Source organism: Papio anubis, chromosome 2 (genome assembly GCF_008728515.1).
Source record: "Papio anubis isolate 15944 chromosome 2, Panubis1.0, whole genome shotgun sequence".
In the NCBI taxonomy this organism is placed as follows: domain Eukaryota; kingdom Metazoa; phylum Chordata; class Mammalia; order Primates; family Cercopithecidae; genus Papio; species Papio anubis.
This window is the reverse complement of record NC_044977.1, coordinates 73,818,087-73,836,817: the sequence shown is the minus strand read 5'-3', so window position 1 is coordinate 73,836,817 and position 18,731 is coordinate 73,818,087. Positions and strand designations below refer to the sequence as shown.

General features: G+C 43.2%; 1 protein-coding gene across 5 annotated transcripts in view; it reads right to left on the bottom strand.

The window, feature by feature from the left end:
* Positions 1–18,731, bottom strand: part of LRIG1 (leucine rich repeats and immunoglobulin like domains 1) — a 127,484-nt gene that overhangs the window by 89,378 nt on the left and 19,375 nt on the right. The window contains exon 1 of one of the 5 annotated variants that reach the window (XM_021934250.2): positions 10,036–11,234. The exons of the other annotated variants lie outside the window; for them this stretch is intronic. Coding sequence (XP_021789942.2) covers positions 10,036–10,052 — 17 coding nt within the window. The 5' untranslated portion in view covers positions 10,053–11,234. Of the gene's footprint in view, positions 1–10,035; positions 11,235–18,731 lie in introns of those variants that run through there. 5 annotated transcript variants of the gene reach the window in all.

Here is an 18,731-nt window from a genome sequence, read left to right as displayed (position 1 = left end):
TCAGAGGTGGAGAAACCCTGGTCTACACAAGAGCTTAAGACTAAAAATTGCACAAATAGTCAAAGTTCAAGTGAGTGTCTGTGAACACTGTAAGATCCTGAATCATAAGGCTACTTATGAACACAGTATTCCCACCTTCACTGAATAAACCAGGAGGGATAGTCACACAGGAGAAAAGGGCCAGTTGTTGGAAATTCTTGTTTGTGTTAACCACAGGCAGGGAAAGCCTCAGGTGAGCAGCTTTCTCAAGATGATAGCATCTGTGTCAATGGTTCAGAATTACAACTCTCCCTGCTTCATAACCCAGCCATACCTTTAGAGGCGGACAAAGAGCAAGCTGGGCACTATTCTGTTAGGTGACCACAATCTCAACCAGACCAGCTTCATCTTTCAGGAACAAAGCCACAAAGATGTGATCCAAATGGGCCCTAACTTTCTTTGCACAGAAAGTAATCCTTCCCTGCCTCCAAAGTCTACCCAGCCCTGTGTATGCCGAAGAGGTTTACATTTTTCATCTCAGCTATTAATTCCATTGACATTACTGCCAATTAACAGTACGACTAATTGTGAGTTTAAAGTTTGTCTCGGAAAGTGTCACATATGTGGCAACAATCTTTTAAACTTACTCCAGAGACATTTCAATCAATAGTAACCTAGAGCTGAGAGCCATTTCACTGTGAACTCAGAGACATTCATCTAAATAAAAGTCAAACTACACTTGAAACTAATGGTACTTCTGTATTCATGGTACAGCCTGAATTAAAAGCAATTTGTCCAGAGATTATGTTACCATAAAGATTGAAGGTGATAATGCTTTAAACCGCATATTGAAGTCAAGTGTGAGCTTGTCTGTGCCTGGGGGTATTTATTAATGGGTACCCAGAAATCCCAACTTAGACTTGAGAAAGAAAATCAACAAATTGAGAGAATTCTCCCACATCAGAAAAAGGACTTAACAGACTGAGATTTTCTTCTATTTTGAGCAGATTATCGTAAAAAGGGGGATGGAAATACTGTCTCTGGGTGTAAAGATATTGTGAGTTTTCGAAGACTAAACTTTTGTATTGTTATAGGTAACAGAAGTTGTGAAGCTGGAAGGGATATTAGAGAAAGACTCGGAAACCACAATGGCAAGAGCTTAGAGGACAAGCAAGTAAGAGAGAGCTGGTAAGCCTGCCCTGCGTGTAACAAGGTTGACATGGAAGTGCCTGCCACCCACCTAAAGGGGCATTTGCTTCTCGTCCCCTGAAACAAGGGTCAGTGGAGACCAAGCTTCTCAGAGGCTCAGGATCTGAATTCATGTTTTGTTTGGCCCATCCAGGGCTGCCTTATTACTTAAAAAAAAAAAAAAAAAAAAAACCTGAAAAGATTTCACATATCTGCAGGCCACATTTGGCTTGAGGATCACCAGTTTTTGCCTCTGATCTGGGCCACTGACTCTTGAGGCCATTAGGTTCAAAGGGAACAGTGTGTTTCTGGCTTACACGTGTGGCCTGGGCAGAGCTAGGGCTCACCAGGTCTTACACAATTAAACTGATGGCTCAGTTTGGGACTATCTGAAATGAGATTACTTTCCTCATTTCCCACCCAGCAAGTGTCCACAGTCTTCAGCAATTTGGTATAAAACCATTTAAGTCACAACACCCTTGGGTTTGTCTTTCCCTTAAAGAGCAGACAAAATGTATTTACATTTCAAAAATGTTATAAAAATTTTGCTTTTTAGACAAGGCTACTAGAGCAAAGGGTCTTCCATTCCAGTACTATCTAGAAGCCTAGCAGTATCAAGACTTAACACTGAAATGCCAACAAGCAGCAACAGAGATGAACACACTTAGAAGTGGAAACGTTAAGTTCTCATGGGGTCAGCTGGAATGCGGCGACTTTTAGAGTTTCAATTAACTAGAAAAGCAAGTGTTAGGGTGCTACCCAGAAAGGGTACCTCTTCTCTCAGAGCACCTGTTGGCAAAAGAGAAGACAGCCGCCGAGGCTCATGTCCCTTTCTGCTGTGGACAAGCGGCTATTCCGGTTTTTAAGTCTGAGAAGTAAGTGGGCCTGAAGAGTGACATCAGCTGTGGATCCTCAATAGGTTTACTAGGAAATGAGGAAAATATTTACTACAGTCTCCCCAGGAACTACAATATGAAATAAAATCCTCAGAGACACTTTCTTGTTGGCCCGATTCAAGGAGACAAACTCTAACTTTTTTTTTTTTTTGAGACGAGTCTTGCTCTGTCGCCCAGGCTGGAGTGTAGTGGCACGATCTTGGCTCACTGCAACCTCCATCTCCCAGGTTCAAGCAATTCTCCTGCCTCAGCCTCCAGAGTAGCTGGGATTGCAAGTGCCCACCACCACGCCCGGCTAATTTTTTTGCATTTTTAGTAGAGACGTGGTTTCACCATGTTGGCCAGGCTGGTTTCAAACTCCTGACCTCAGGTGATCCGCCTGCCTCGGCCTCCCAAAGTGCTAGGATTACAGGCATGAGCCACCGCACCCGGCCTAAGCGTAATTTCTTTAATATGGTAAAATACATATAACATAAAATTTGCCTTTGTAACCATTTTTTTTTTTTTTTTTTTTTTTTGAGACGGAGTCTTGCTCTGTCGCCCAGGCTGGAGTGCAGTGGCCGGATCTCAGCTCCCTGCAAGCTCCGCCTCCCAGGTTCACGCCATTCTCCTGCCTCAGCCTCCCGAGTAGCTGGGACTACAGGCGCCCGCCACCTCGCCCGGCTAGTTTTTTGTATTTTTTAGTAGAGACGGGGTTTCACCGTGTTAGCCAGGATGGTCTCGATCTTCTGACCTCGTGATCCGCCCGTCTCGGCCTCCCAAAGTGCTGGGATTACAGGCTTGAGCCACCGCGCCCGGCCTGTAACCATTTTTAAGTGTACTATTCAATGGCACTGAGTACCTTCACACTGTTGTGCAACCATCACCACCACCTATCTCCAGAACTTTAGAAGTTTCTCAACACCCCAAACTAAAAGTCTGTACTCATTAAACATCAGCTCCTCATTCCCTTCTGTCTTAGCCCCTAGCAACCTCCATTCTACTTCTGTCTCTAAGAATCTGACTACTCTAAGTACCATAGAATAACCCATATTCTATGTTGGTAGATCATAGAATATTTGTTCTTTTGTGACTGGCTTAATTCACTTAACATAATGTCTTCAAGATTCATCCATGTTGTCACATGTGTCAGAATTTCATTTTTTTAAGAGATAGGGTCTCATTCTGTCACCCAGGCTGGAGTGCAGTGGTGCGATCACAGCTCACTGCAGCCTCAAACTCTTGGGCTCAAGTGATCCTCCTATTGCAGCCTCCCAAGTAGCTGGGACTACAGGCACACATACCACCACACCTGGCTAAATTTTATTTTTTTAGTAGACATGGGGGTCTCGCTATATTGCCCAGGCTAGTCTTGAACTCCTGGACTGAAGCAATCCTCCCACCTCAGCCTCCCAAAGTGATGAGATTACCAGAGTGAGCCACTGCACCTGGCAGAAATTTCATTTCTTTTTAAGGCTAATATGCCAATGTATGTATATGCCACATTGTGTGTACCCATTCATCACAGATGGCATTTGGGTTGTTCCTCCTTTTGGCTATTGTGAATGATGTTGCTATCAACATTGGCATTTTTTTTCCAAATTTTTAAAATTATTTAAACAAAGTTTTTTCAGGCCTTTTCACTGCTTACTGATAACACTCATTTCTCAGTAATTAAGAAAATACACTTAGCCCAAGAGCTTTGCAGAAAGGAGCGTGAATTCCCATCTGAGATCCCAAGAACAATCAAAGAGTTAATCAGCAAAAACCTTTAATGAGGCCTTTTCTTTCAGGTGGCAGCTGACATGCACACACATCTAAAGCATCTCACTTATTTCTATGAACACGATCGCCCTGTACTAGGCCTGACATCTGAATGTGTCTTCGGTTGAAGGTTTCAGATTCTCCTGTCAAAACAATTCATCTGTCAGTAGGACAGATGCTGTCGAAAGCATTTCTGCACCTTTCAGTAGCAAAGAGGAGAGGAAAGAAACCTCAGAGAATTTAGTTACTGCCAATTGCAGCTTTAATTAAACATTTTGTCAGCCATTGTCATAACACAAATTTTCCCTGTTCTTGCACAAAGGGTGTGCAGATCTCTGAACAATTGAGCCCGGCGATAGATATTCTTTCAGCTAATCTGCTGAAAGATGACCGTTCGGCCCACCGTTCACAGAACACACAAGAGGCACCTCTGCAGAGAACAGCTCAAGTTTTATCCAGGTCTGTCTGAAAAGCAAACTGTTTAACAGTGCACAACGACAGTTGGCTCGCTGAACGTGTTTCCTGACAAGTCCCCTTGCCCCAACCCCAAGGAATCTGAAGAGCTAAAGTCTTTCAATAGCTGCAAAATCCCCACCATTATCTAAACCTGTGCTGTCCAATTTAGTAGCCACTAGTCATGTGGCTATTTACATTTATATTTAAAGGAAATTAAAATTACGTAAAATTAAGAATTCAGTTCCTTGGCCACACTAGCTATACTGCAACTGTTTCACAGTCCCACGTGGCTAGTGGCTATCAAAATGCACAATGCAGACAGAGGTTATTTCTATCAGCACTGAAATTTCTATTAAACTGTGCTGTGTCTAAATTACAAAATAATCAACAAATATGTCTAAGTCATGAAATAATCCACAAACATTTCAAGTAAAATGTCACCTACAGAAGAAACTTGAATCTAAAAAACAAATCTGAGTTACCCGATAACTCAAGAATTATGTAAAAGGATGTGGTGGGGGATGGACACTGATATGAACACAAGTCCTTTCAGGACACAAAAAGTTCTGAACCATCTCAACAGGGGAAAGGGCCTTCAAAAACTGAAGTTATGAGGAAGACACTCTTAATAAAAACTGCCCTCAGAGTATAATTCTATAGGCTTAATCGGCATTTATATAATCTGACCAGCACCTTCCTGGATTACAACCAGAACCACATATTACAAACTTGGCAAATGTTATTCAAAGCTGGTGAACAGTAATTCATCGACTCCTTGGAAGTTGAGGGATAAAAAGTTCTGTTTACTTTTGAGTAAGCTGTGGTGAGGAAATAACCCCACTTCGTCAGACACCAGAATTATCACTTCATCCCCAAAAGCAAGCATGGCTCACAGACCACTGACGAACACAGACAGTATCTCTCACTGTGAAGAGTAGCGCAACCCATGGCTCTGTTTTTCAACATTAGCAGAATAATTCAAAGTGGAAGGAACTGGTTCGAAATCCGTGACAAGCATTCCCTGAAGAATGAGGTTTTCATACTTGGTTTGGTTTCCAGGCTAGCCTATTTCCCATTACTCAACTCTGTCTGGACTACTGCGCGCCACAGTATTTTGCATATTTTAAGCTTTCAGATGTTTGCTAAACTGCATTAATACAGCTGGAAAGAAAATGTAAGGCAATCCAACAACCCAACTTCTGAGCACCAGTGGGCACCCAGCTCTGGCCTGGATGCCGTGGGCTCTGGCCATTCATCTCTTTCTCAACCTCAGAACGTGCACTGTCAGCCACTTGTTAAAAAATTGCCTGCTTTGGACTAACCAGAAAAAGGCGATTCGTACTTTCAAAATTTCAGCGGGTGCGAATGAGGAAGAACATGCAACAATGTTTAAGTTACTTAATCCTTTAAGCTTTTAAGGCTGTTTCTGCTGCATTTTTACTTTCTGAGGAATTACACAGTACACATCAAGTTCCAATGAAATCACCACATTATGTTCCCATGTTGTAAGGTTTTATGAGAATAAGACTTTGTTCAAATCCCAGAATATTAGATGTTCTTATCTTTTTTCTATTGTGATGCTTTCCCCTTGTTAACCAAAAACCACAACTGAACAAGCGGATAATACACATTAAAGGCTCCTATTAAGATGACAAAATTGCATCTTGAACTGGAATCATTCCTCTAGTATCCTATCCAAGGATTTCCACTCAGGAGCAGGTTCTGTACTTGCTGCTACCTCTCTTCAGTAAGCTAAGCGGCCACATATTCCCTATGGCAAAAGAACAAACTCTGCAAATAATCAAATGAAAAAATCACTCAGATCGCAACATGATACAAATAGCTCATTTCGTAAGCTTTTGGGCAGTTGTATCTCACAAAGTCAGTTTGAGTCACAGTTATTTCCATTTGTGAAAATTTGACATAGATCATTATCTATGCAAATGAGGGAAACCTACGGCGACTCAAAATAGGAGATACTATATACATACAGCTCTATATGGACCCAGACTCACTGCCTATTTTTACTCCTTAAAAATCAGCTATAATAATCAGCCTGGGCCTCTGAAGTCTAACGCCCACGACATTAACTGAGAGAAGACACTCATGCCTGCCTCTGTGATCCCACAAGGTCTTACATGTGCTTCTCGACCTTTACTAGCTCACACATGTCATCCTGGTGTGTAGCTAATTTGAGTACAAGCCTACATCTTTTCCCTCTAGCACCCAACAAATGTCAAATTTGACAAATATTTATTGTCTACAAGGTATACTGCACTGTGATAAACTGATAACAAATTAGGATAAGATCTAGTCTGTGACCTGAAGTGGTTTACAACCCACTGGTCAAGTTAAGACTCCTGGCTGGGAGTGGTGGTTCACGCCTATAATCCCAGCACTTTGGGAGGCTGAAGTCGGGGAATCACTTTAGGCCAGGAGTTTGAGACCAGCCTGGGCAACATAGTGAGACCGTGTCCCTATCAAAAAAAAAAAAAAAAAAATACTGACCAAATAACTACAGCGAAAGGCTCTCACATTGCAAGCATTCTGTAATGGTAGATCAGTAGTTACAAATTGGTAGTTCATGGGTACAAAGCTGGGCTGCAGGGAAACTTGCTTGTTTCTGACTGAACAGTGTTGGTAGAAACCAAAATTTTTCACTAAAAATAAAAGTTTCAGCTTTTCCAATCACAGGGCCAGCATTCCTAATAGAAACAATCAACTGCATGCATTTACCAAGCATTCCAATGACCACAGACCTCACCACTCCTTACTGTCTCACCCACGCCCTCTTTATTCGCTGGCAGTATCTGCCTAGCCCCTGTGACATGTGAGTTTGTCGTCCCTAGTATGGATAACATGAATGAAGGCCAGATGTCATCCAGAGCAGGGAAGATCAGCTGTAATGAGAAACGTTTATCGAAAATGCAAGACTTCAGCTAGGCCTAGAAGAAGAGCATTTTTTTTTTTGAGGAAGAGTCCTGGGAAATGAGGCCAGAAAAGTAAAATAAGGAATGGAGGGCATGAAGTAAAATAAGCAAACAAAAAGGCCAAGAAGTCAGGACTTCCTAAAAGGAAAGGGCAAAACACAAATGGTTCTAGAGCAAAGTTGAGAAGAATAGCCCCACGCTGCCAGACCCACAACCCACCAGGCAGTTAAGTCAGGGGTTATATAAACCTTGGCAAACCCTAGTGCCAGGTCCCTCACGAACATTAATCTACCAGGCCATTAAAGTTGATTTCCATAAGAACAGAGTATCTCCTTGTTCATCTACTTAAAAGTTCTGAACTAGATAATCAAGAGGCCCAACTTGTTTTCTCACCATCACTGAAGGCAGTTAGCATTTGCTTTCTATACTACCCTTAAAATGGGAGATTCTAGGATCTTTCCTACCAAAAATCTTAGTTTGGCCAAAGAGAAACAAAGTAATTAGGTATAATGGGGTTTTGTTCTGTTTTACTTTAAGCAGTCTCATGTTTACTGCAATTTAGTACCGTGGAAAGCCCACAAACTTCCCATAATAGTCTCTCATTAATATGGTATGTGCATCATTAACCCCTAAAGATTAATTAATTTAATTAAGAAGAGGCGCTCCAACACACCAGCTCTGCAGTTGGTGGGGACTTTATAAGCAAAAGGAATTTGGGCAGGGAATAGGTGCTGCCAGAGGCTGACCCTCCCCAGATCTGCCACAAAGGGAACATCACCACGGCCACCCCAGCAGAGAAGAGGTGCCTACAGCCGCCATTTGGCTTTGCTATTAGAGAAATGCTTTGCGGAGGCTTGGAAATGGGGAGCGGGAAGAGATGGGTCAGAAGTGTGGTCATTCAGGATCATCTATTCTCTACTCTATCATCTCCAAAAAGAAACACTAATTCACCCTTTCACATAGTCCTTAAGCTCTAACAGGACTTTCCAAACTCATCACCTACACAATAGCTCCCCCATCCTCACCCCATCCAGTAACAGAGCTGAATCTTTACCTCCTGGAAGCCCAGTCATTCTGCAGAACAGAGCGGGGTTGGAACCTTGGAGCCAGGTGCTCCCTGCTCCCACTGAACTCTTCCCCCAGGTGCCCTGACAGCCTAGGGCCCCAGCCGCTGCAGGGAGAGCAAAGGCTCATCCATCCCAACCAGCAGGGATAGAGGGCAGCCAGAGGTAAAACCCAGAGGTTCTCTCAGTTAAAGGATGGTAGAGAGTTCTCATAAGTGAAAACCATGCTCTACTGCAACAGAAAACAGGAGACTTTTGCTTCTGGAGTAGTAGAAACAGGTCAGGCAAAAAGGACAGGAAATAAGGAATGAGTAAAACTGAGAAAAAGGACACATTAACCTGGTGGATACATTTGGAATCCCATGTTCACCAAGTACTTTGTAAAGTCCACCAATGCTCCTCTGGTCACGGATTCCTGTTTTCCTTCCTAAAACTTCCACATCTACCCTTCCACATCTGCCCCGGCCCCTGCTAAATGTCCACTTTCAGGAGACTGATTAGCTTCCTATGAAACCACCAATGCAAAATCCAGGGTGCTTTCTGAAAATGTGACACAGCTTTAAAATTTGCTAACTTCGGGCTGGGTGCGGTGGCTCATGCCTGTAATCCCAGCACTTTGGGAGGCCAAGGCAGGCAGCTCATGATGTCAGGAGATCGAGACCATCCTGGCTAACACGGTGAAATCCCATCTCTAGTAGAAATACAAAACATTAGCCGGGCGTGGCGGCAGGCGCCTGTAGTCCTAGCTGCTGGGGAGGCTGAGGCAGGAGAATAGGAGAATGGCGTGAACCCGGGAGGCAGAGCTTGTAGTGAGCAGAGATCGCACCACTGCACTCCAGCCTGGGCGACAGAGTGAGACTCTGTCTGAAAACAAAAAATAAAAAATAAAAAATTCACTAACTTCGGATTGACATGGGAAAGATGCAAACCAGCAATGAAAGCTTCTTTGACTGCCATGTGCCACAGAGGAGAATTTAATTGTGTAAACTGTGGCACAGTCACCATCCGTAAGTGATGCCGTGATGAATCTCCCGTTCCAATACACTGAAATGATTCTCCACTTAATGGTGAGTGATTTGACACGCTACACGCCCACACCTAAGTGCCCTGAGATGAACATTGCCATCGAAGAGCAAAATAGCTATTTTAACACAGGCCCATAAAATTACTTCTGGTCATGAGAGCAGGGTGGCCAAATTCCAAGTCTGCCTTTCTGGCAGAAGGTAGAACCACGGATTTCACCGGGATAAAGTGGTAAGAAAATTCTAGAGCAGTGACTTTTCATTCTTTAAGAATGAAACCTCCAATAATATATTACTTCCTCTGGGTGCAACAAACACAGATTAAAACATCAAAACAAACAAAAACCCCTTCCCTCCATCTGAGTCATTCATTACACACTATTCTAAACACTCTTGTCTAGGACTTTCCTAGGACCAAGAAAGGATCGGCCATTTTGGGCCTTTTTAACTCTCATTTTTGACAATTCACTCTCTAACATAATCCAATCAGTGAAAATATTAGTACAAAAACCTCATGTTACAGAAATGTATGCCAAAAGATTAAAAAAAAAAAAAAAACTAAGTGGTGACTCACTTCTGGACATGTAGTGATTGGGGGGTTTGTTGTTTTTTTAAGAGATTGAGAAGGGCAATTTTAGGCAAATACCCTTCTGGGCTACAAAAGAGCAATGTATAAGTTGCCTGTTATGTCCTATTTGAAGAAGGAAATGAAAGTGGTTTGTTTTAAACAAATACATCTGTACAAACAACAGCTTACCTTCGTGTTACTGGCATCTCCTTCGTTCCTCATCCACAAAAAATTTTAAGGGACAAATGACATAAGTGGGTGTAACTACCTTCCCAGGCTGGAGCTGCCCGTACGGAAAACCCTTCCTGGGAAGCCACAAGTTCCCCAGAGTATGGGAGTCCTCTATCAGCCTCCACTGGAACTTACACGCGTCCTTTATTTTTCAACTGTGTGACATCACACCCACAGCTCACTAACGTCTCTGTGAGGTCTCTTGGTGCCTGTGCGAAGCCCAAGCATCCAAAAATCTATAAAGCTAATATAAAAATCCATGTTTACTTGCATTTGCCACAATGCTTGGCCTTACAAATGGATTAAGTACAAGGTTCCTTCAAATATTATTTTCTAGGTTTATCCTCTCTTCCTTTCTCGGCTGCCTCAAAACAATGTAGATCACACAAATACAGACAGCAGATCCCTGGTATTAAATCAGCCAAATTAGAAAAGCGAATTTACCCCACAACTTTTCAAGAATACATCCGCTGTATTACAGGGAGGCACGCGACTATCTCTAGCTAAGTATTTTAAAGAAAACACACAGTTTTAAAAGGTCAGCCGTCTGGCCCACAGTGAAGTCGCTGACTTTATTAGCTAGCTTATCGACTTGGGATCTCGTCCTGTTCACTTTTTCCATTGGGCTTCTTAAAGTTTATGTGTGTCATGAAATGCTTAGCTAAAGCCAAAAGGCTAAGTTTTTCTTTCTGCAGTACTAAGACGTCGTGAAACACTCTAAATTTAAAAGACCATCTACCACATCATTTTCTCTGTTTAGAGGTGTGGGGTAGCGATGATTTCCTTGGTTCTGGTTGTTGAAATGGCTGAGAAGATACGAAGTCAAGATTCAAAAACCACAAAGTATTTCAGCATGCATTATTGTACACAGACTATTCTGCTATTAAAACATGGAACTTCCTTTTCACTGAAATTACAAGCACAAAAAAGCAGATGATGCATGCGACCTCCATCCTCGAACATATTAAAATTTTACTATGTCAAATGGAAAACTGGCTGTGAAAATGACTAGGCCACAACACACTTTTGTTTCTTTTTTTAAAATCATTCACCGAAGTCCCTAAAAATGATGCCTCACCTCTTCCACAAGGTCCATCTACGTTCTTTTTTTGGAAATGGAGTTTTACTCTTGTCACAAAGGCTGGAGTGCAATGGTGTGATCTCAGCTCACTACAACCCCTGCCTCCCTGGTTCAAGTGATTCTCCTGTCTCAGCCTCCTGAATAGCTGGGATTACAGGCACCCACCACTGCACCCAGCTAATTCTTGTATTTTTAGTAGAAATGGGGTATCACCACATTGGCCAGGCTGGTCTCGAACTCCTGACCTCAGGTGATCCGCCCGCCTCGGCCTCCCAAGGTGCTAGGATTACAGGCGTGAGCCACAGCATCCGGCCCCATCTACATTCAATGTGGCTGGCTGCATCACCCCACCACACACCTGTCCCCTCCCCACCCACCCCACTCCCATTTGCAGGTCCAGGTCATTTACTCACAAAGGATGTGTCTTACCGGGTGAACCCTAGTGGTACATTCCACTTGCTAAACTATATCTTAACCAAATAATGAATACTGGTACCTGTGGAATATGAGTCCTTTCTTTTAAAGCCAATCACCACCAGCAAAGATGGTTAAAAGCCTTGTCAAAAGTCAATCATCAGTAACTCCTTTTGGAGTTTCAGTTACAGGCAGAAATCTAAGAAACACCATGTGTACTTCTAGATACTCCATCGGCTCTCTGTGCACTAGAGAGAGACAAGAGCCATTCAATTCACAGAGCATCTTCACATCCAAGCAGAAAATCCAAGCCCACTGGTCATACCAAATCGAGACATCCACAAGATCAGCTACATTGAGGCAGCTGCCCTATGAAAACTGCTAGGACTTAGCCTAACACTTGCTATGTAACGAACACACAATCTCCCATTTTCTACTAATCACTCCTTTGACAAATCGAGGTTTCTCAAAGTCTCTGCCTAGCCTGTCCTACATCAAGTGGACTCCATCATGACTTCCCTCCAATAAACATGCTATCTTTGGTAGGGAGGTAGAAGGGTGGAGAATGACTTGCGCCTGCGTACTACACACTAACAAAATTAAGCTGGTTTTGTTCTATGCCTTGAGATACAGGGAACCAAACAAAAGATGGTGGTTGGGGGTGAGAGCAGTTTGCTGGAAAAGGCAGGCACTCAGTTATCAGATGCAACCTGTACTCCAGCTAAGTCTCCCCAAACTGGCTTTCCTTTCTCCTCGCTCCCCCACACTCAGTCTTGATACACTGTCAAAGTAAATAAAAGCTATTCCAATCCCAGGTCTAGTCCACATGGCCACACAAACATGACTCTGCAAAACTGTGCTGACAACTGCATTTACCTGTGGCAAAGTGAACCAGGATCGATAAGCCAAGGTGGGTTTAGATTTGGTTAGGTTTAAGCCCATGGAAGCACAAAGAGAAAACCACCCACTCTCAAACTCAAAGAACTAGTGCAGAAAGCACCTGCACAAACTCATCAGGATGGTTTATAAGGTCACAAGCACCTGAGAAAAGATCGTTTATTCCTAGGGGCAAGAGACAAATGGTAGGCCTGTCACACTACTAGTGTCAATATTTATCTAAGGCCTGGGTATTCACGATGGTATAAACCAGGCACCTTTTCAATTCAGTTATTCACGCAATCCACCACTACAAAGTACCAAAACAGAGATTCTTTACAGCTTGAATTTCTTTTCTTCCATTTCCACACACAGGGGGCTGGCTACAGGACCCATGGTCTCTGTCAGCAATAATCCCTGCATCCTGGGAATAAAGCGTACAATGTATTTCAGAACTGCCTATATCAAATGGCATTGCACCTGAGGACAATGAAGAGGTGGGGAAGAGAGACAGAGCACCTGCTTTCTTCCTTCCCATGGCAAGCATGTTTTCTTCACTTGAAATGAGCGGAGCTTAGACCCTGTAGTAAAGTAAATGAACCCCAAGAGTCACACCTAGGCATGTCTAAGTGTGACTTACACTGCAGGATTAATCCAGCAACCAATACCCAAAGGTATGTGAAGCTCAAATAGCCCTCTCTGGCCAGCTCCAATTCTCTCCAACCCCTTAATCCTTCACCCCTTCCCTCCCTTAGCCTCCCCGCTTCCCTAGATAAAGGCCTAATCACAATTCTCTTTCCCAGGTAAAAGTCAAAAGAAATAAGCAGTGCATTAATATCAACTTTAAGAGGTCCAAGAGACCTCTGAAAAACAGCTGTGGAAACCAGGTTCACAAATGGATTTCTCCAAGTCTCTCCCTATCAAAGTCCTCAAATCCCCTTTCTCCAAGATGCCACACTACAGTTCCCTCAGTCAAATCTGCTGGTCTCTTCCTGCGAGATACACTGCTGTGTAAATCAAAGCACTAGAAAAGATGGCTGTCTCGCTAGGGTCACATTAAAGAACCTGCCTCAAAACCCTCTTTAAAAGTTGCTGGCTAAGTGTCATTAAATGGATTTCTCAAGCCAGCTTTCTACAATTCACTAAACCTAGTTTTCAGATTCCATACACAGGATTCTTCCCAACTACACCGGGATCTTCACCAAAGTCCTCATGAGGACTCTGGATCCTCTGTGCAGCCCGGTAAGGATCATCCTACTTATATATCCCAGCAGGCTGCAAAACACTTCAGTTCCCTTCGAAGTGAAATTGTGATGGCAACTGATGCGCTGTGACGCATGACGCACATGTGGTCTGTGAGGAGCCGGCATTCCTATCTCTGCTTTAAATATGCCTGTTTAGTGAGAGCAGGCAGGAACGGAGCCCAAAATGGTAGCAGCTGAGGGTGTGGTCAGTTTTATTTTTTTCTTACATAAAAATATACTTAAGAGCCAGTATTTCCTCACACACGCTGAAGTTAATAATTCACAAACCAACTAACATTCATCAAGGATCAGAAAATTTAAAGGTTGTTTGCACAAACACTCCTGTTCTTGCTCTTACTTAACAGCTGGTTTATTTAACTGATGGCTGCTGTTGCCACTAGGGCCAGGTGGCACTTCAAATTGCTATCCGTTGAGCCAGACACACCACGACCTGGGTCATTTGCCCTCTGGATCCCACGGTATCCAAACTCCCGTGCTTAGTTTTGCCTCTCAGACGAAACAGATAATTCTGGCAAGGCAAAAATACAGGATAAGATGATCCTAGTTTGCTGGTAAAACATTACTGTAATCATGCTCTCCCTTTTCTAATCCGGCCCTTCCAAATGGACAATCCCCAAAGATGCCACGACACAATGGAGCAGCAGGTAGGGCTGGAATAACCTCAACCAATAGACAAACTGCCTGGACTTCACACCAAGGTGTCTTACTACAAGGAGAAGGTAAGTTTCTATACCTCCGTCATCCCTTAAAAAGGAGGGCCCAATCCCCTCTCACCTCAAACCTCATCCTCTCCACCTTTCTTCCTTCATCTCACTTAAGTTCATTCTCTCATTTTTAAAGATGTTATCATCAGAGCCAGAAATGTAAAATCATGCATAGGTGTGTTGGGGAGACACCTATGGGGGAAGAAGCAGGGAAAGTGGCCTGCTGTAGGACAGGAGGATTACCAAACAGATGTTGGTTGTTGTTTCGACGAAAGAAAATTAAACCTCGGGGGTATGAGTTAGCTGCAAAGCCATGGACTTGCTACAAACACAGGACACACAGCCTGGGTTTGTGGGCCTGCAATGGCTTCAAGGCCACATCAATATCTACATAAGTCTTGTTAAAGAGGTTACACATTAACCATGGCACAACTCAAGGAAAATCCTATCACCTCCACCATCTCCACACCTTTTATTTCCCGCCTTTGAAAGAACTTTCTGCAAGTTGCTACCACGGAATTGGAAATAAATGGAGATAAATCCAGTTTTTGGTTCTATGTTTTTGTTTTTAATACACAACTAATTTCAGTGCATGCAGATGGTCCCGAAAAGGTAACCAGTTAACCCCAATGGGGCAGAAAATAACAGTTAACTCAAAACGGCAGATGTGTAGGACAGCCAACCCATGATTATCTCCACAGGTGTGTGTAGGCAGGAGCTTCAGGGACATGAGAAAGCAGTGTCCCGGATAGATACTATCAAGGAAGAAAATCCAACGGTAACTCACAGTTAGTTTGGAAATAAGCACACAGGTGTTTATTATGCACTTGCTATGTGCCAGGAGGGCCACACAGGTCAATAAGGTAGGCTCTGCCTTCAGGGAGTCTGCCCTCACATTTAAGACTCCAAAGCAATTCCCTCCAACGGCTGTTCACAATGCAGATTCCCAGGTCCTGGCACCATAAACTCTGACTAGAGGACTAACAGAGGCTACCATGTCATTATTATCTCACTTGTCTAGACAGTTCAGCCCGCTGACCATCTCCCTAACTCATGGATCTCCAAGGGTCTCCACTGAGAGGGTCAGCTTTTTTTTCAGTATGTCCCCACAGGCCTTTTCTCAAGCTCACCACCACCCTCCTGTCGTTCATCTAGAATGGGACTAAGGAGTAGGAAATTAAAAACAAAACTCAGAAAACCTGACCCTCTACACCAGGCCTGCAGAGATTTAGTACTAACTCCCTGAGTAGCTCAATGAGCCATTTTCCTTCTGGTTTCTTGCTCTAAAGGAAACCACGGCAGGCCTCGGCTCCCTTTCCCATTAAAAGCCACCAGGGCTATAGTTTTCAATTAGCTCTGTCAGCCCACCACCCTGCAGCCGCCCAAGTTCAATACGTCCTCCCTTCTCCCAGCTTCTGGTCTCTACCAAGCACTTCACACCTCCCTATTGTAAACCTGTCCAGAGCAATTACCCTGCCTGCACTTGGACAGCCTCAATACTGCACTTCTGTCTAATTTATAGCTGCAAAGCTCCATCGGCAAAGGCAGACCTGCCCTGGAACAGAGGAAATGCAGAGAAGTCAGGCTCTTCCATAAATGCATATGCACAGCCAATTTCCTTAGGTTAGAGGAGAGCAAATTCTCCCATTCTCCTAGGGACACTGTGTAATAAGCTCCCCTAGAGTGTCTGTAGTCTGGATTCACTGCAAGGAAAACCACTACTCTTTCCTGCCACATTCTCTTTTTCCCTTGAGATTGCAAAAAGAGGGGTGAGTTATCAGGCAAGTACTGTGCATTACACTTCTACCTGAAGATCTTAGAAGTCTTAAAGATAAAAACTCTTCTTGCCTGAGGAAGATAAAGAAAAGTGCACTACCAACCAGGGGAATACCCCAAGCTGTTTGAAATTGTTCTTTCTAAACATGCTCTGCTTACCACTGAGCAATAAAAACACAAAGGACTCAATTAAAATACAGGTAAAGAAACCGAACAGACATTTCTCCAAAGAAGATATACGAACGGTCAATAAGCATATGAAAAGATGCTCGGTGTCATTAGTCATTAGGGAAATGCAAATCAAAACCACGAGATACCACAACACACCCACAAGGATGGCTAAAATTTAAAAAGACAGATAATAACAAGTGCTGGTGAGGTAGTGCAGAAATGGGAACCTTCATACCCTGCTGGTGGAAGTGCCATGTGGTGCACACAGCCTCTCCACAAAACAGTCTAGCAGTTCCTCAAAAAGTCAAACATAGAATTGCCATATGACCCAGTAATTCCACTCCTCGGTATATGCCCAAGGTATACACTCAAGTGAAAACATACATTCACCACAAACACTTATGCACAAATGTTCACAGCAGCATTGTTCATTATCACCACAAACACTTATGCACAAATGTTCACAGCAGCATTGTTCATTACAGCCAAAAGGTGGAAATAAACAAAGCGTCCACCAGCTGATTAACTGGTAAAGAAAATACGCTCTCCCCTCATGATGGAAGCATTCTTCAGCCATAAAAATTAATTAAGTACTGATACCTGCTATAATATGGACGAATCATGAAAACACTGTGCTAAGTAATTAAGTAAAAGAAAAGGCCACATATTGCATGATTCTGTTTGTATGAATTGTCCAGAACAGACAAATCCATAGAGATAGAAAGCAGATGTTGCCGGGGAATGGGAGGAAGGAAGGACAGGCAAGGAGTGCTAATGGGTACAGGGTTTTATTCTGGGGTGATGAAAATGTTCTAGATTAGTAGTTGCACAACTCTATGAATGTACTAAAAACCCGGAATCCTATCATTTAAAAGGATGAGTTTTGTGGTATTTGAATCACATCTCAATAAAGCTATTTAAAAATAAATAAATAAATAAAGTCCTATTGCCCACCTTAGCAGGCTGTCAGAATTCCAGACTGAAAATGCCACCTAGCTACTTCTATACCACAGAAATGCAGAAATAACTGCTCCTCTATGTGCTAGGAGATAAATGAACACCCAAAAGAACACCCAGAAAGAACGTCAGCTTCTTTCTGCTTCCCAAATTGTCCTATACGCACTCCCATGCTCTGTCCACGAATCCATCAGATGCAGAAAACCTCAACTAGAGTTTACCCTCCCGCAGAAAACAAAGTCTTGGCATTTTGAAAGAGAATTTCTTTTCTTCCTTTGAGAAATTATTTAATAAGGCTGTGGAAAGCAGGGCTCCCAGTGGCCAGTCATTCAAAAATTAAGACCAAGCCAGAAGGCAGGAGGAAATGTCACCACAATTGGGAGAAAATAAATTAGTTAGATTAAGATTAAGATCTAACCCTTTTCTGTGGTTGGGGCAGGCGGATTTGAGAATAATAGCATGCTATTTCTGGAAAGTCCCTCCAGAGTAAAAGCTGGGAGGGTGGGGGTGTGAGACTATATGCTTCAGTGTTAGATTAATATTTGTTGAAGTTGACTGAAAACACAATAAATGGCCAGCAGTCCCCCTGACCCAGCACAGGTATGCCAGTCCTCTGTGGCTGAGGTCCCCTCTGCATTTGAGACCACACCTCAGCACTGCCCTCGCTAGCAAAGTTAAACGGGAAGGCCCAAAGTCTAATGGGGCCAGGATGCTACACAACATCAAAGAGATTCCAGTTGCTCCCCTTGTGCCATAAACTCTTTCACCCAGCATCATTCACACTTTAAGAGTGCAAAGTTCACTCTGATATTGGTGGCTTTCTCACTTTGTAGCTTTTTTGGCAAGTGCCCCTTGGCCTGGTTGTTCATTAATATATAATCAGAACATTAAAAGCATTGTTTCACCTTCTAGGGAGGCTGTGCCCAATTTAATAAAGCCGACATTGTCCCTAGGGTGGGGGGAACCACCTGGAAATTGGCAGAGAATTCAAAGATGCACAGACCGGAGGGTGTATGTACACACACAAACACACACACACGCATGCACACAGAGTTAAGTATTTCACAAGATGTTTTTTATATTCCCCATGGCAAAGGGGCAAAATTAAAATGCTTCTGTCACCACAGAAACTGACCTGGCATTTCTTTCCCTTAATCCTTTCAATACCAAATTACTCCTTACCTTCAAAACCTTTACAGGAAGTAGTGATCTTTGTGGCAGGAAGACAAATAAATGAGAAGGGATGTCTAAAACTCTATCACAGTTATCTGTGAGAAAGCTAGTTCAGTGCACTACTTTTACTTTTCAAATCACATGCACACAATGACAACTCACTTTCGAGACCATGTTTACTTTGCTGAAAGCCACATTCTAAACATGGGCTCGCTTGCAGAAGGGAAGCAGCTTACA